The sequence below is a fragment of the Perissodus microlepis genome, chromosome 23 (assembly GCF_051167445.1).
Source record: "Perissodus microlepis isolate ML-2025 ecotype Zambia chromosome 23, ASM5116744v1, whole genome shotgun sequence".
Taxonomy (NCBI): domain Eukaryota; kingdom Metazoa; phylum Chordata; class Actinopteri; order Cichliformes; family Cichlidae; genus Perissodus; species Perissodus microlepis.
In genome coordinates, this window is record NC_140482.1 from 16,821,176 (window position 1) to 16,838,854 (window position 17,679).

Consider the following 17,679-nt stretch of genomic DNA (forward strand, 5'->3'; position numbering starts at 1 on the left):
CATGGTTTGGACATGTGCAGAGGAGGGATAATGGATATATTAGAAAAAGGATGGTGAATATGAAGCTGCCAGGCAGGTGGACAAGAGTAAAACTTCAGAGAAGATTAATGGATGTGAAGAATGACCCGTGGATGGTTGGTGTGACAGAAATGAATGCTAGGGATAGGGTGAGATGGAGATAGATGATCCAATGTGGTGGAGGAATAAAACTGCTTTAGTGCTTCGAATTACTCTGTGCATACAGTTAAAATCCTGGTGCACAGATCTGTACTGTTCTTTTCAGCAACAACCCTTTGTTCTGTATTACTGCACATCTACCTGATAAATCTAACTCCCAGTGCTTTATTGAAACTTCGAGGATGTACTAGTTCATTCAGCTTACAATCCATAGCAGTTTCAAGGTTTTTGAAATGTGTAAAGCTGAGCAGTAGAGTGATGTGCTTTTGACTTACTGTATTACAGAAAATAAAGACAATTAAAATCCTTTGAGAAATCAATGAGGCTTTTAAACAGTCACATCCAGTACAAAGCAATCTACTTGACAAAGTTAAAGTTCAGGATGGTCAGTGACCCTGACATATAAAAAGCATGGAAATATGTGAATTCACCAGCATTTCACTGATGTTAGCATAATGGTGAAAGGAAAGCCCCAACCACGCCTTCCTAATGTGGGAGTCAACCAGTAGGACCACTCCCTCCATGATCATGACCATGAAGCTCAGGATCATCACCATCTAACAGGATACCAGTCATCAAATTATTTGGTGTTTCACATTTTTTTTGTCATCATTTTTTATCACTTTGCCAGAATTATCAAGAACCTTATGTTAACGACTAATTTGGATTCAAGTCAAAGTCAATTTACAAATACGATTTAATTGGTTTCACTGATATGCTATCAGGAACCAAAAGGTTTGGGAACTGGAAGCCCCACCTCAGCACTTCTGCGGCCAGCAGAAATCAAAGCAAAGTCATAAAGTTTAACTGAGATGGTTTCAGTGAATAAGTGATCAACACAGAGTACCTGGAACACACTGTACCCTTGAAGAGACAACAATATCTTTAACTTCTCTAATAAAATGTAAAAAAACGATTGCCCTTTAACCAAAGGACTTTGATGTTCCTCACAAAATCAACATGTGCACTTCCTGTTCTTTGGAATCTGCAGTGAGGAGGAAGGCTTGGCTCACCGGCTGGCCTGTGGGGGTTGTTGGAAGTGTTTCTAGTACACTTATGACTCTTATGACTCAACCATGTTTAGTAAAGGTGGTGGTAGTGCTGGTGTTGGTGGCAGTTGTAAAAGTACAAAGAACAAAGAACACGTTGCCCATTAAAATACTCTGTGCTCTTGAACACAATGGTCTCTAACCTCTCAGCAAATTATTAGAAAAATGTCCTAATATGTTACTTTTTTATTTGTGACACATAGCTTGTACCAAACTAAGGACTGTGGGAAGGTGGAAATGAGTCACAGGTCCTATATCTGCTGAAGCTTCGGGGAAATCCCCCCCCACCCCCAATCCTGAATCAGTATTTTTACTGCTAACACAACAGAGAAACCTACGAAAAAAGTGTGTACAAAAGAAACTAACATGCAGGCAGCCTCAGTGTACAACAGAAGTTCTTTATTGTGACACACACTGATAAATATATATTTATATTAATAATGTAAGATTGCATAAAATGGTAATGAAAAACGCACATCCTTCAAGCCTATGTCATGTTGGCTCAGTAGTATGTCTCTAGCTCCACCCAACCTAGAAATCAAATGAGACACAATTAGTGTGATGTTTCATGTCAAATGTGAGAGTTTAGATACTTCCTTTTGTCTTTTACAGACAAATCCAATGAAAAATTGGATTTTTCGTTGGATTGTGTGGCCAACTTATCTAATTTTTATCTGTCTTTACTTGGAAAAAATGACTTGACTGGGGATTATAAAGAAGATAAACTGCAGCCATGATTTTGGTGATGATGCTATTAGGAGCTCTACCCTTCAGGGACATGTGAGGGTGTGTCAGTTTGGTCTAAGGGTTGCTTATGAGAGGATATCATGAGCGAGGCCATTAATATTCACCCTAGGATGAAGTCATATGACCCTAGATGAGCTAGATGTTTGTGTATTTGGGTTTTATATTATTAGATTTACATCCTGTACAATTCTGAACTGAAGTCTGATCCTCAGTACACAGTTTATTTTCATTTCTTGGAATAATCAACCTTTTCCAGCTTTCACTCTTAATACTTTTTGCTGTTCTGATGTTCAGTTTGTGGTTTCTCAAACCCTTTAGATAGAATGTAAAAAAGTATGACCTTTGCATTCCCCTACACTAATATTTAAATGCAGAGTTTACAGGCAAAAATGTGTCCTAGGTGTGTCAGAAAGTAAAACAAAGAGCTGGGAAGCTCTTACCTCCTGGGGTGCGTCTGAGGATATATTTTCTGACTTCATCATAGATGAAGATGAGGAAGGAGTAGGGAACGGAACAGAACCACCACATTGGCCTAAGGTAAGGATGGACAGACAAAGATTCAATTTCAAATGACAAAAAAAAAACCCCACACAAAAGCATGCTTCTCAACCTCTTGGAAATTCTTATGTCAGGTTCTGTAAAAGCACATGAAAAGCTTTGATGGTGAACATTATGCTGTAGACAACCAGATGTTAAAATTAATTTATGAGGTGAGGAAGCAAAACGACGCATCTAAAAAATCTAAAAACAAAAGGTACTCACTGCTACAGGTCAGTAAGAACAGACTAGAGACCAACTGATATATCAGTGGGGTCGATATATCAGCTTAAATAACAGTATCGGGATAGATAACAGTTGATTAAAAAAAAAAGTAAGGGAGACATGGGGGGAAAAAAAGCCTTCAGTCATTTTATGACCATTGATGTTGCAAGTTTGCCTACCAGAGGACACTCTGCAACTTCCCTGTTGGCAACACATATTTGAAACGCCACAAACACAAAACCCAGCTAACCCGAACAAAGTTGGACAGAGCATAAACAAGCAATCCACGACAAAGAAAGACTGTTTTAAAACATCATTGTCACATCAAGGACTCATATATAACTACATATAACAAATAACAGAGAAAGCTGTTCATATTTTCTGTCTGAAAGAAAAAAATTGGCCAGTATCGGTTCTGAAATCTGAAATATTTGTGTCAGTATTGATCTTAAAATTCCTGTTACTGGTCACGTCTAGAAGAGACCATACGGACATGATCCCTTTCAATGTCATAATGCACACATAGAAAACTTGTGATATACTGCACAACATTTAAAGAACACCCACAGGAAAAGTAAACAAAATAATGCAAATGTTTTATGGTCCTCTTGGATATTCTTTGGCAAGATTGTATGAATTTCTGAGCCGATGAGCCTAAAAGTGTCTTAACTTTTTTCTTTTTAGAGGAGACCCATATCGCAGCTTGTGCGCTTTACTACAAAGTGGAATTGACAGTAATAAACATATTTTATTTTATATTAACAAAGCTAAAACTCCATTTAATAAAATACAAGGACATGATTGTCTTCGCATAAATGAAGATGGCAAACTAGGCAGCCACAAAAACATTGGTGAAATAGCAAAAATTTGCAATATGAATATATAGCGATTTCTCTAAAGTAGCCAAATAATGCTGAGTGTTTTGGTTCATTTGTATAATTACAGTGTAGAAAATTATAGTGTAAACCTATCAGATTGTTTTTACTCACTTCATAGGGTACATTCTGATGGCAATGTCCATGCCTGGGCAGTATGACAGGAAGGCAGCCAGAGCCATCTCCTCAAAGATGCCAAAGATGAGAACGTAGTTCCTGCGAAATAAATAAATGTAAGAATCAATAAAACAGCAGAGACTAATCTCGTTAAAACTGGACTTATTTGCCTGTTTATTTGGAAAATGGCAGTTCCAAAGTCCCAATTGTTATTGGAGATCTCATGTATATCTGTGCATACATACTTCATTCCTTGTTTCACAATGGAGTTGGTCCTGGTTTTACAGATAAGCAGATCAGCCACCTGGACGATCACAATACTTGTGAAGAAAGCTGTGTGGCAGGTAAACTCGACGATCTTTCTGCGCTCGTACGTCTGGGGGACAAAAGCTAAATTAACACTGAATCACTGAAACATACCACTGAAACACACACGTTTTACAATTCTCACAGTCCGGAGTAAAGTTAGTAACATTACTGTGACTGACCCACTCCTGTCCGTAGCTGTCTTCCAGGTCATTTAGATATCTGTTATCCCAGAACACTCTGATTCCCACCAGGTCTTTGGGGAGGAATCCATTCTCAGACAGGATGACAAAATAAGTGAAAAAGCCACCTAAGGCCTGCATCATACCTAAAAGAAGCAAAAACATCAAAGAACGCTTATCAGACAGGGTTTCAACTTTTACTAATGACAAATATAAATAACAACTGTGGCTGTCTCTTCATAAAGAAAGCAGTAGCAAATATGACATGTCAATGTAATACTCTGCAAATCCATGGTGACTGAAAATTAAACATATTAATTGTTTGAAACAATGCCGCACGCTTAACCTATTAACAAACTAAATAATGATCAGATTTGCATGAAAAAAACTGACGGATTCCATTTTTAATGCCTGCAAACAAAAAATCTTTAAATTTAATAACGTAATATGTATTTAAATATGATATTTAAAGGTGTTTTAGTGTCTGCAGTACAAACAAAATCCAGCAGGGGGCAGTAGAGGAAGGCTTAAAACGCCACAAAAGTATTAAAAACAGATTTGATATAGCTAAAGGTTAAACAGTGAACGATGTGTTACCAATTTGCCCATAGGCCATACTGATGAGTCTCTCATTCACCAGCTTGTCTGTTTGGGCATTTCTAGGCTGCCTCTTCATGATGTCACTTTCAGCTTGTTCATAGGCCAGGGAGATGGCAGGGACCTGTCATGGCACAAGAAAAGACAAAGAAAAAACTTTTTTTAAAAGTTTTTTTTTAAAATTTAAAATTTTTTAAAAATTATCCACCCATAAATGCATTATCTTCTGCTTGAGCTTCTGTGTAGAACAGATTCAGTGAGCTGGAGAGGAAATGCCCCCTCATTAACAAAGAGATCTTCTTTTAGCCTGCAAAAAGAGATTGTTGATCTAAGAAAAACCCAGGACATCTTCCTATTCATCTCTGATCAAGGGAAACAGCAAAAATTGCAGGTTTCTTTTCAGCACTGTACCCAACTTACTTAAGTATAAATAACTTTATTAATTTCTTCATAAATAATATTTGAACTATTTAAAAAACAACATTTATAACAATGTCACAAACATATCATTACTCACAGTAAGCTTTAATACTACTGATATTTATTTAGACTCTCTCCCTACGATTGATCTATCTGAGTTAACGTCAATAATTAGTACTTCTAAATAGTCAGTGTAGACCACATTACACCACAGAAACAGCTTCAGTGATACTGCTGGTATTAAAGGTACTGTGCTACAGTAGTTTGAATCCTTTCCATCCAATGGACTACAGTTTCTTCATGTAAGATGAAGAGTCCTCTTCTCACACTAAGGTTAATTATGGAGTTCCACAGGGTTCCCTGCTAGGACCAATTCTGTTTACATTATACATGCTTCCCTTTTACATTGACTTTTACTGCTGTGTGGATAATACCAAACTTTATTTGGCCAGATAACACAACAATTAGTTAAACTCCAGGAATGTGCCAAGGTTAAAACAGCGTGGATGATTCTTCCTTCTAAAATCATTGTTGTTGTGACTGTTGTTGTGATTTTGTTCTACATAGATTGAATTAAACTGAATTGTACAGAATCAGGCAAAATCTCACCATGTCAGTTCCCAGGTCAATACAGAGGATGGTGACAGTTCCCAGGGCAAGAGGGATGTCAAAAAGCACAAAGAAGAGGAATGGCGACATCTCAGGGATTTTACTGGTCAGAGTGTAGGCGATAGACTTCTTCAAGTTATCAAAGATCAGACGGCCTGAAAAAGGAATTCAGCAGCTGCTGCGAAGGTTTGTATTTTATGGAATTTTACTTTTTTTCCAAGTCTTGATATAGATGTTACCTTCTTCCACTCCAGTTAAAATGGAGGCAAAGTTATCGTCCAGCAGGATCATGTCAGCAGCCTGCTTGGAAACATCAGATCCAGCGATGCCCATGGCAACACCGATGTCAGCTTTCTTCAGAGCCGGAGAGTCGTTCACACCATCACCTGTCACGGCCACAATGGCTCCCTAGAAGAAAGCGTTTTTTTAATATACATTTTAAACAACACAATGTTGAAACTGTGTGTGTGAGAATCCCCACCCCCGCCGCCCCCGATGCTCACCTGTCTCTGGCATCCTTCCACAATGATCAGTTTCTGCTGAGGGGAGGTCCTGGCAAATACAATTTCAGTGTGGTGCTTCAGCACATCGTCAAGCTGCTCTGGGGTCATTTCTTTCAGCTCACTACCATGGACGACGCAGGCCTTAGCTTCCCTGTAGATTAGATTGCAGCATTGTTAGTACAGAGGTGTTTCGCTGATTTTTTTTTTTGTGCAATTCTGCATGCTTTTTTTCTCTTTTTTCTTTTTTTTTTAATGCGCATTGTATTCTGCGTCCTGATTGGCTGTAGACCATTTTCAATCAATCTCGTGCAGTGTCTCCTGCACAGTACAGATTGCGTTAAACTTGTCAAATTTACACAAATCTTCAATTGCTTGCAGTGTGACTCTGAAGTGCTTCACTGTATGTTTGTAAGTTTTCTCCCCAACAAACACAACAATGTCGACGAAGCATCATCACCTGCGGGTGCCTTCAGTTTCATTCTATGATACTGCACTTATTTTTCTACAAGGTTTGAACTTTGAGAGTATTTAAACAAGAGAGAAAAGTGTAAAAATCTTCATGTCTGTCTGAAAAAAGTGTGTAGTGAGGGGTTTTACAGCCTTAAAACATTTATAATAATTGCAAAAAATAAACTTGGCTACTTCGCGGATTTCACTTATCGCAGGTTATTTTTAGAACGTAACTCCCACAATAAATGAGGGACAACTGGATGACAGTAGTGTGGCTCAGGAGGTAGAGGAGTTCATTCGCTAACTGGAAGGTTGCTGGCTCGTGTGTGAATGTGCATGAATAAATGGACAAATGTTGCATGTTGTACAAAGTACTTCAAGTACTCAAGTAGAGCAGGAAAGCACTATATAAGAATCATCTATTAACGAACAGCAGCTGTAATCCAACATCCTGTGTCCAAGCACAGACTATGTTAAGGATATTAGAAAAAGAAAACTGAATAACATCAGCCTCAGCAAAAGTTGATGATGGAACATTCAGCAAAAAGCTACATTTACAACATATTCTACTTGTTGGCTTCCCACTGCAGATAATGAATCACATGTGTTGCATTTATTAGGTATTATTTGCACTTGAGTTACGAAGATGACTACTGATTCAGGATTATAGTATAGTATAGTCTTGTACTGCTGATGAAGAAACAGGAAAGCCAGTAGCTAAGAACCATATCAAGATTATTTTTTCTTGCACAAATTAATGCTTTTAGGCTCTGCAGATGTCAAAACCTTCATTAGCCAAACTTGATTTAATTTGAACAGCTGCCTCTTATGCTCACAAAATGTTCAAAGCTAGCTAAATAAATCTTGATAAGAAAACTAACCTAGGGTTGACCTCTGAAACTGGAATATTTAAACGGGCAGCAATGTCTTCAACAGTCTCATTGCCTTCTGAGATGATACCCACACCTCTAGCAATGGCCTTGGCTGTAATTGGATGGTCACCTGTGACCATGATGACCTGAGAGGGAAAAGATAAGAAAAATATTTAACTTGAAGTTTTGACCACAGTTTGAAAAAAGAGAAAGTTTAAAATCTGTTGTTTCAAAAAAGTTAGCATACCTTGATTCCAGCACTCCTGCATTTACTCACAGCATCGGGCACAGCAGCACGAGGAGGGTCAATCATGGACATGAGGCCAATAAAGCACAGGTTTTCAGTGGGGAAGTTCACATCATCAGCATCAAAAGCAAAGCCTTCTGGGAACTGGTCATCAGGCAAGTGATAGTGGCAGAAACCTGAAAAAGACACACAGAAAGTACTTGTTAGATTAAATTTTCTCCAGTAAACAAACAGTTCATAAATGCTGATATAAAAAGAAGTGAAGCTGTACCCAAAACTCTCTCTCCAAGGCCTCCCAACTCAAGATAGGCACTATTAAAAGAATCTTTCAGCTGAGCGTCCAGAGGCTGCTCTTTGCCCTGGATCACGATGGTGGAGCAGCGGTCCAAAATCCTCTCTGGAGCTCCTTTCATCACCAGCAAATGCTTGGTTTCGCCAGGGGTGGTGTTTTTATGGACAGAGAGCTGTGGGGCAACAGAAAGCCTTGATTTAAATGCAAAGTTTTCAGGTCTCAAAAATTAGGCGCTCATTAGGCGTTCTACATTTGCAAGGGTGATCTTGAGTGTGACTTGAATTTCACCATCTAGCGGTGAGTGCAAGCATTGGTGGAGATGTCACTGTGCCTGCCGATTATTTGTGACCACATGAAATTGTTCATGGAGACTTTACATTGCAATGTCCCAACTATATATGTGAACCAGGCACTGGACTTCAAAGAAGTATACTACTGTGCATTTCCACAACAACATACCGTCAAGGTTTATTGCCTTAAACTGTACTCCTGCCAGCAAAGGATGACTCCACTGATAACAACAAGAAGTCAGACTGTATAGGTATTTTTGAGAAAATTGGCTTACTGGACTTTTGATTTAAACACAAAGCTTTGAAACAGAAGTTCACAAACCAAAGCATGACCGTGGTTGCATTTCCTCCTGCATATATAGTATGTACAATGTATTTTTGAGATTTGTCACTCTGTATGGATGATTTACCTGGTATTTGTTTGTGGAATTAAAGGGGATCTCAGCAATTTTGGGGTATTTTTCTCTCATGTCACTAACAGATCCACAGCACAGCTCGATACACTTCAGTATGGCAGCTTCTGATGCATCACCAGCCACATGTCTCTGTGGATTTTGAGAAAAAGACAGAGTTGGTAAAATGGATTCATGAGTCACATCCTATGCCTTGTTTAAAATACCAAATCTTTTACTTGCCAACCACAAGAGCCTTAAGAAATGAAAGTTTATCACCTTCAAAACAGGAACTTTGTTCTGGTCAGCCAGGAAGACGGCCCGGTTGCAGAGTCCGGCAATTCTGGACAGAGCAGCCCAGGTGGGGGAGCTCCTGTCAAAAGAGGTACCGCTCTGGTTCTCAGTGGTGTCGGCCTCATGGATCTGGTTGTCAAACCACATGTGAGCCACGGTCATTCTGTTCTGGGTCAGGGTGCCGGTCTTGTCAGAGCAAATGGTGGAGGTGGAGCCCAGTGTCTCGACAGCTTCCAAGTTCTTCACCAGGCAGTTCTTCTTGGCCATGCGCTTAGCAGTCAGAGTCAGACACACCTACAGGCAAAACGTAAGTTTTCAAAACTATGACAACTGCAGACAGTAAGACATAAGCTATCTGCAGAGAATGTCATTAGACACCAAAACTCACAGTGACAGTAGCCAAGAGACCTTCTGGCACGTTGGCGACAATGATACCAATGAGGAAGATAATACCCTCCAGCCAGTTATATCCAAGGATGACAGAGAGGATGAAGAAAGAAACACCCAAGAACACGGCCACTCCAGTGATGATGTGGATAAAATGCTCGATCTCAATGGCAATGGGAGTTTTTCCAGCTTCAAGACTGGAAGCCAGGGTGGCAATACGGCCCATGATAGTATTATCTCCAGTGTTGATGACGATTCCTCTGGCTGTGCCTGAAAATTGAAGAGACACTGAGTCCACAGAACAATGGATGATTTCGTTCTTCCTCATTATCCTTCTTATTTTGTGGATTACCAGCAAGCATCACTAAACTACTGTTTCATCAAATAAAAACCACACTCAAATTGTCAACCACAAGCTGTTCATACTCTACCTTCTACACAGTTGGTGGAGAAGAAAGCAATGTTCCTGGTTTCCAGTGGGTTTTCATTGGAAAATTCTGGAGAACGAGTCTGGGGCTCTGATTCACCAGTCAGGGAGGAGTTGTCCACCTGAGAGATAACAAACAAAATCAAACGAAGATCAGATAGGGGGTCAGTGACATGAAAACACAAAATTAAATATTTTTGTAAAAATAAATAAATAATAAACTTAAGGAACAAATGGGAACAGTTTATGATATGATCAAAGAAAAGCTACTTAGAATGAAGACCACCACATCCAATCAACATAGCTAGTAACTTCTCAGATTTACTAGTGGGATACATAAAAATGTTGAACAGTTGAACAGTCAGCTTGCATGCACATTAGCTAATGTAAATGGACTGAGGGCTGAGCTCAACTCTGTCGCCGGCCATAACTAAACTATGTCTAAAACTAACTAAACATCACAGCCTGTCTTCTTCTCATTTAAATAAATAATAGTAGATATCAAACACATGCTCTACAAAAATGTTTGCTGGGATAAAGAGTATTTGAGGCACAGACCTTGCAGCCATGAGCAGAGATGATTCTCAGATCAGCAGGGATCCTGTCTCCGCCTTTCACCTCCACTAAATCTCCAAGCACCACCTCCTCGGTGTTGATGCTTTTCTTCTCTCCGTCACGGATAACCAGGGCTTGCTATGAAATCAAAGATTTTAGGAATTTTTGATTAACTGGGTTTGATTTTAATGCCAACACCAAAATTTCAGATGATAAAATGTATCATCAGTGCAGAACTTTTCCCTTAAGACTGTGCAAAAAATACTGCAGTTTCTTAATTCATATAAGCTGTAAATATGTTGAATTTACATTAGTTTTCCTTTCAGTGTCTAACCTGTGGGACCATGTTCTTAAAGGAATCCATAATCCTGGAGCTCTTGGCCTCTTGGTAGTAGGAGAAGCAAGCCGTGATCATGACCACAACAGAAAGGACAATACCTAGGTACAACTACATGAAGAGACACGAGAGAGTTAGGTGATCCTTAATGGTCACAATAACAATTTAGATAAAGACTCGCTTACGTTATCACTTGCAGGTTCATCTTCTGAGGCAGCCTGGATACTATAAGCCACGAAGCAGAGGAAGGCACCAATCCACAGCAGCATGCAGAAACCACCAAACAGCTGGAAACCATGGGAAATAACATTTAAGCTTTGGTGGTTGTACTCACTTTTTTTTGCAATTATAATGTGTGAGTTAAAACACGGCTTTGCGGTTTTCATGGTGAGGATGTTGGACTCCTACCTGTTTGCAGAACTTGACCCATTCGGGTGTTGTGGGAGGAGGTGTGAGGGCGTTGGGGCCATCTCGGGCCAGGATCTCTTTTGCTCTGGAGGAGGAGAGACCCTAAAAACAGTGTCTCAGTTACCCCAGAAGTTCAAAAGACTTGTCTGTACATGTGTAGTACAGTATAGTTACATCCTACAACAGTAATATTGTAGTATATTTACTGGTTCCTGTCACCCTCTTAATTTTACCTTTTGTGGAACATTTAGAGTTATAGAGTATATATAGAGAGTTACACTTTTTTTTTTGCAAAATATATCTTCACTTGAACTGCTAATAATTCTGTCTATAATGTAAGTTATGACACTGCTTTACATACAAACCAGTTCATTAACTAAAGCACTGACTGCAAATAAAACCTTTTTTCCTTCTTTATGTTTAAAATTGAATTTTTCTGTGTAAAGTTGTCACTGTCTGGTGGTTCAGTATGCCCAAGCCGCTCCTTCTTCCCTCTATTGTTCCCTCATTTCTTTGCTGTCTTTCAGCTGAGGCCCAGATACCCTCCATTTATCACCTACTTCTCTCTGGTTGAAATAAAACTTTAAACTTGCTCTTTTCTTATTATGTCTGCATCTGAGTGCTCAAATCTAAGTTTTTTAAATCTTGTATTAGAGAGAAGATTCCAATGCCGTTTTTTTTACTTGTTGGGGCAAGGCAGTGGTATTTTCGCTGTAATTTTACAATTTTATGCACAAAATGAGCTAATGTTAAATTTGATGTTTGCTACAGGCCACACAAAAGGCAACAAATGGCTGGAAAAACAAGAAAGTTCAAAAAGATTCAGCCTGGAGAACATATAGCAAATTATTAAGTTATTATTATTTGATTGCTTTTTAGTTGTTTAACATGCTTGCCTATAAAAGAGATGTGAAAAAAAAAATAGTGGTTCGTGTGGATTAAAAGTCTTTTAGTTTTCATTTTGTTCAAATTTGAAGAATTTGGTTTGTAAAACTAGACCAATAAAACAGAACTCCATAACTAGATACTGCTCATAGTGGGTGAGAAACTGAGATCTTGAACATTTTATATGCTATTATTTGCATGCACACCATGATGTTCTTCAAGACTGCCTGATCTTTCCTGGCCTCTGTGCTTATCATCTCAAACACTCACAAAAACAAAGACACATATTCGGAGTCCTCACCATGACTAGGTCGGTTCCATATTTTCTGTGAATCTCGTCCACGCTTAATTTGTGATCATCCTAAGGAGAGTGTGGGAGAGAAAAAGATGAAAATGTCATTTGAGGCTTAAAAAACGTCCCTGTAAATTCCTCCAGAAGGACACAGGGGACAAAATGCATCTGCACTTTACACATTGCTCAATACAGAGTCATTTTAAGATAAGAATCTTTTTGTGTTTGAACATGAATTTTCACATGTTATAAACTCTGGTATACTTAAATTGTGCCAATCAAACACTTACATGAAAGATTGTCCCAGAGTGGCTTCACATAATTTACGTACTCACCAGGTCAACTTCTTTTTTCAGGTCCTCCGTATCCCTATTTTTTCTGCCCTTCTTGCTCCTCTTCTCCTCGTGGTCTGCGGTTGCCGCCAGTTTGTAGTCATCTTTCATTTTCTGTTATGAACAAAGTGTCACAAAATGGAGTTCTGAATAAGACTAAAATCGAAGGTGATTTTAAAGCAAAAAGTTGCATGAAACTAAATTATTAATTATTGTCAACAATTAAAAATAATATATTGTTAACTGATATGCTGTTAAATATTAGAACAGCAAATTCAAATTCAAATAGATCATTTTAGAATATGTTTTAAGTTTCTAAAGCTGTAAAGAAATTAATGTATGTTTTCACAGTGTCACAAAATAGGGTTTTAAATAAAACTGATACAATGTGAAACATGCTGGAAAGTTGCCTTTCAGATTTTACTTAATGAAGTAAAATGTGTCATTGTTGTCAGAAGAGGGAATTTGTTTATATAATTTCGAAAAATGTCTCTTCACAGTTGATAAAGCAGTCGGAAAAAAAAAAGAAAAGAAATTTAACAGAGATGTAAGCTAATGTGTAAGTAAGCTGCAAGAATATTCAACCCTGAGCAATCCAAAACTGTCGAGCTCAGTCCAAACTTACTGTCACTCCCATGGCTGCAGTGCAGTCTGACAGCAGTCAGTTCAGTTAATCAGTCTAACCTACTCCGCCTCCCTCTTTCAGTCCAGTTGTCTCCTGCGTCTTCCACTCTGCCTGAACGTAGGTGGCTTAATTTCAGCTTACTTTTATACCTGTGGAGGAGGAGCTTAGAGGAAGGAAGCGTGGAGGTTAAACTCAATAGGTCACGGGTTGGGGGAGGTATTATGATTAAACTGCTCCCACGCTAAAATTTTTTGCTTCAGTCACTGCCAAGGGTACCCGTCAGCTGTGTCCAGAAGCCCAACAGCTAACCACGCTTGGTTGGACTCCTTCAGCTTGATGGCTCCCTTCAGCTTTGGTGCCACTACTCAGTGCAGATATCTCGGCAATAGAGCTACCACAATTAATCTGTCAACTTCGATAACCCTTCATCCTTGTCATCCTTGCGTTGCTGGAAGGGGAAGTTAAAGATCTAACAAACAAGGATCCTCTGCCAGACATGCACAATGAACCCTCCCTATACATTTGGGCACAGCAAACCTCACTGCGAATCTGGTCATACAATTACAAAACCAATCATCAGCGACCTAGCGTGTTCTAGGTGCCTTGATGAACACAGCTATGCTCAAAAATTGACCCTGATATCCCTCATCAAACCAAGATGTTCTCTTCCTGTTCACAAAGAAAGGACTGCCCTTGATGTCTGGCTGGTCGGAGTACATGGAGTTACAGGATATGTTTGCTGTAAACGTGTGAATCAATGTAAGCATGTTATCATCTCATTAAGCAAGGTTAGGATGGGTGTAAAGATAGAAAGAAAGAAACCGCAAAGAAGAGATATACTGTCAAACAAAAAAAGGGTGAGGGAGAAAACCTAGAAAAGAAACATGGAAACTGTCGGAAATAAATGTGAGAGAAGAGATGAAGGAGAGGGTTATTTGCCATTTGCCTTGGGAAACCCCATGAGGCAAAAATATATCTCTAATTGATTAGGATTTTTCACCATTTATGGAAGGAACAGATTTTTAGAAATGAAAAACAAATGAAAAAAATTACAACTTGTAATCTTGTAAAATTCATAAATCTTTAAGGAGTAGTTTTGTCAACAAAGACCTAGCATGTAATTAAAAAACACTTTTGACCCTGATGTCCCTCATCAAATCAATGTATCCTCTTCTTGTTTAGGAAGGAAGGGCTGTCCTTGAAGTTTTTATGGGTGCAGAGCAGGGAGTTGCTGGATATGTTTGCTGTAAACATATAACTTTGTGTTATCAACCCACAGAGCAAAGTGAGGATCGTTGTGAAGATGCAAAGAATGGAGCGACAAAGATGAGGTAAAATGTAAAACAAAAGGCGCAGGAGGAAAACATGGAAACTGTCTGAAATAAATACGAGAGAAAGGTAAATGATGAATGAGATGGTTCAAATTTAAGTATGAGGTCCAAAGCACACTTCTGTACATATTAATATATATTTAGAAAAACACAAAATGGTTCAGTCCATCCCACTCTTGACTCACCTTTATAGCACAACTGATTTATTCTGCCTAGGCGAGCGCTAATGCACACTGTGAGTCATGTCTTTCTACAAGAAAGCAAAATCAAATAATTACAAGAAAGAAAAGAGAGGGGCAGAAAGCGGTTCTTAAGAAACGCTTTTTCCAAAGAAAGGTGAGCTGAGCACATCAAGCATTTTACGATGTTAACCCAGAGAGTTTGAAAAAGTAGGCGATCTTACTTTATTTGAATTGACACACAGTGAGCTCATATACTGCCAACAGCAGCTATTCTCAGCAATCTTTTATTTTGATGGCAGTATCAACGAAAAGCTTGGCAGTATTAACGCCTGTTCATTTCGGGGGGGTTTTCTTTCTTTTTTAAATTGTAAGATAAAGACCCTACAATAATAGACAGGAGCAACATCAAGAAGCACCTTTTCAGCACTTTGTTTTTTCAGGCTTTATATGTTGGACCAATGAGTTTGTGAGGTAAGAAAGCCAGGTGGAAGTTGATAAAATAGCATTTTTAACATCACTGTGATTTTTTTCTTCTGTAAAAATGTAATGTTGCTAAGTGTCAATGAAATACACCTCAATACACAGGCACATAAACATTTTCAGGCTCACTTCTATGTTTATGTTTGTTAACTGAGGAAAACTGACGGAGATTGTAATGCATTTTGACTGGACCAAGATATGGTATTTACTGGGTTTTTTTAAAAAAAAAAACAAAAAACAACAGCTAAGCTTGGATACTTATTTAATATTTCAAAATTTCAGTCATCTGTATTATTATATAATTTTGTATGTTTTGCCTGATGATCTAGTTTGATCCCCGCCTTAGCACCACATGGGTTGAAAAAGGTATGAGGCTGTGAGTATGGAAAATGAAGGTTATTCTGAGGTCACTGCAGATAGACATTTATTATCTGTGAATAAATCACATATCTAGTGACGTCTTCTGGTGTTTATTGAGCAGTATTGTAGCCTAAGCATTGCAATTTAACATCCTATCCAACACTTCCCGCCCCCCATCCCCCATCCCCACTCCAACTCACCAACCTGATCATAAAGGAAGGACTGTCCTTGATGTACGGCAGAGCTGGATATGTTTGCTGTAAACGAGCAACCGTGTGTTGTCACCCCATTAAGCTAAGTGAGGAGGGGTATAAAGATGCAAAGAGAGAAAGAGAACAAAGTGAATGGATCCTATAAAACTAAAGAGGCAGGAGAAAAACATGGAAAATCTCGGAACAAATGTAAAAATAAATAAATAAATAAATAAATAAAATAATAAAAAGATGTAAATGACAGTACACATCATTTCCATTTAAAGAGCATTACTGTTTAACTTGCTGTCTTTTATAAATATACTTGTAGTATAAATGTCTATGATACTATGGGTATTTTGAAGACACAAAATTCTATATTTCCCTGTTCCCTAGCACAATAATGACATTATTTAAATCAGTTGTGTGACTGAATTTTGATTTAACCAAAGTGTGCTGAGAAAAGTTTGAATGTGAGATATGCTCTAATGCTTTTAATCTTCTTAATTATTATTTTTTTTTTACATTTAACATCACATTTTTTTAATAGAGTAATTGTGCAGTAAGGTCAACATATCACTTTATCTCAGAACTGGACAAGTAAGTAGAATTTATTTTTCTTAGCACTCTAGACACTGGTAACAGCAGCAAAGAGACCCTTTCGGTTCTGTTCCATTTATTGCTATAGTAAACAGTGACAAACAGACAAACTGAAAAGTTTCAGATTTAGAAACACACCATTTAGCAGTGAGTCATTCCTGTCAACTTCCTTTCAACAGTCGTGCAGTGTTTAGGTAATTTGAGTCAGGACTTTAAGACTGGATAGCGGTGTTTGTTCAGAAAACGTTTCTCAAAAAAAGCCATGCTAGTAACTGCCCTTCACACTAATACTGCCTTTATTTCTCTGAAAGAATGAAACCATCACTGCTCACTGCCTGCATTAAAAGGTCACTTCTAAAAAAAATCCCAGGTGGTGCAGTGTTTAACACTATCACCTTACAGCAGGAAAATTGGGCTTTGGTGTGGATCAGTTGATTTCATGGTTTACAAATAAAACGTAGGCTATCTAATGGGCAGTAATAACAAACATTTTAATATTTTTTTTGTTTGGTTTTTAGTGAAGTTGTATTCACTCTATGCACGTTTTTTCTTTTAGATTGAAGGACTCCCTGGCAATAAATGCTTACATAGAGTAAAACTGGTTTCCTTGATTTCAAACTACGTTAACTGACATCGTGTTAAGGGCCCCTTGGTCTTATTTAATTTTCTTCAACTAATAAGAATGAAACCCAATCTCAGGACAAACATAAGAACAGTGCTTTTGATTTTTAGTTCATTTAACAGCTGCAAGGAGTTCAATGTCAAAGGCATAAGTTGCCTTAAATGTACTATTGTAAGAGTCCTCCAAAGGACTATCGGGAAAAAAATGAATAAACTGTTTACTAATCAATGTTTGATGGAGTAAACCTACCTTAAAATTTCCCAAAACATGGATTTCTCATAATTGTACTTCAGAGATGTTTTGTAGTAGAGTCAGTCAGCACCATCACAATGTGGTGGGGTGGCTGTAGCTCACTAATCAGAAGGTCGGTGGTTCGATCCCAGGCTGCCTCCTGGCTGCATGCCAAATATCCTTGGGCAAGATACTAACCCCATGTTTGCCTACTGGTGGTGGTCAGAGGGCCCTGTGGCGCCAGTGTCCGGCA

The 17,679-nt window shown here is 38.5% G+C and overlaps 1 protein-coding gene across 1 annotated transcript; it reads right to left on the reverse strand.

Moving 5' to 3' along the window:
- Positions 1-1,668: 1,668 nt before the first annotated feature.
- LOC146361109 (sodium/potassium-transporting ATPase subunit alpha-1-like) lies at positions 1,669-15,905 on the reverse strand. Its single transcript, XM_084921136.1, has 23 exons — positions 13,430-15,905; positions 12,808-12,918; positions 12,482-12,541; positions 11,296-11,397; positions 11,073-11,174; positions 10,885-10,998; positions 10,554-10,688; positions 10,000-10,117; positions 9,570-9,838; positions 9,167-9,475; positions 8,906-9,040; positions 8,185-8,377; positions 7,914-8,089; positions 7,676-7,812; positions 6,345-6,495; positions 6,081-6,249; positions 5,842-5,996; positions 4,813-4,936; positions 4,216-4,361; positions 3,973-4,103; positions 3,725-3,826; positions 2,414-2,505; positions 1,669-1,757 (listed from the first exon to the last, which is right to left on the reverse strand). The coding sequence occupies exons 1-23, from the start codon at positions 13,439-13,441 to the stop codon at positions 1,729-1,731; spliced, it is 3,072 nt and encodes a 1,023-aa protein (XP_084777262.1). The 5' UTR covers positions 13,442-15,905; the 3' UTR covers positions 1,669-1,728.
- Between the last annotated feature and the right edge of the window lie 1,774 nt (positions 15,906-17,679).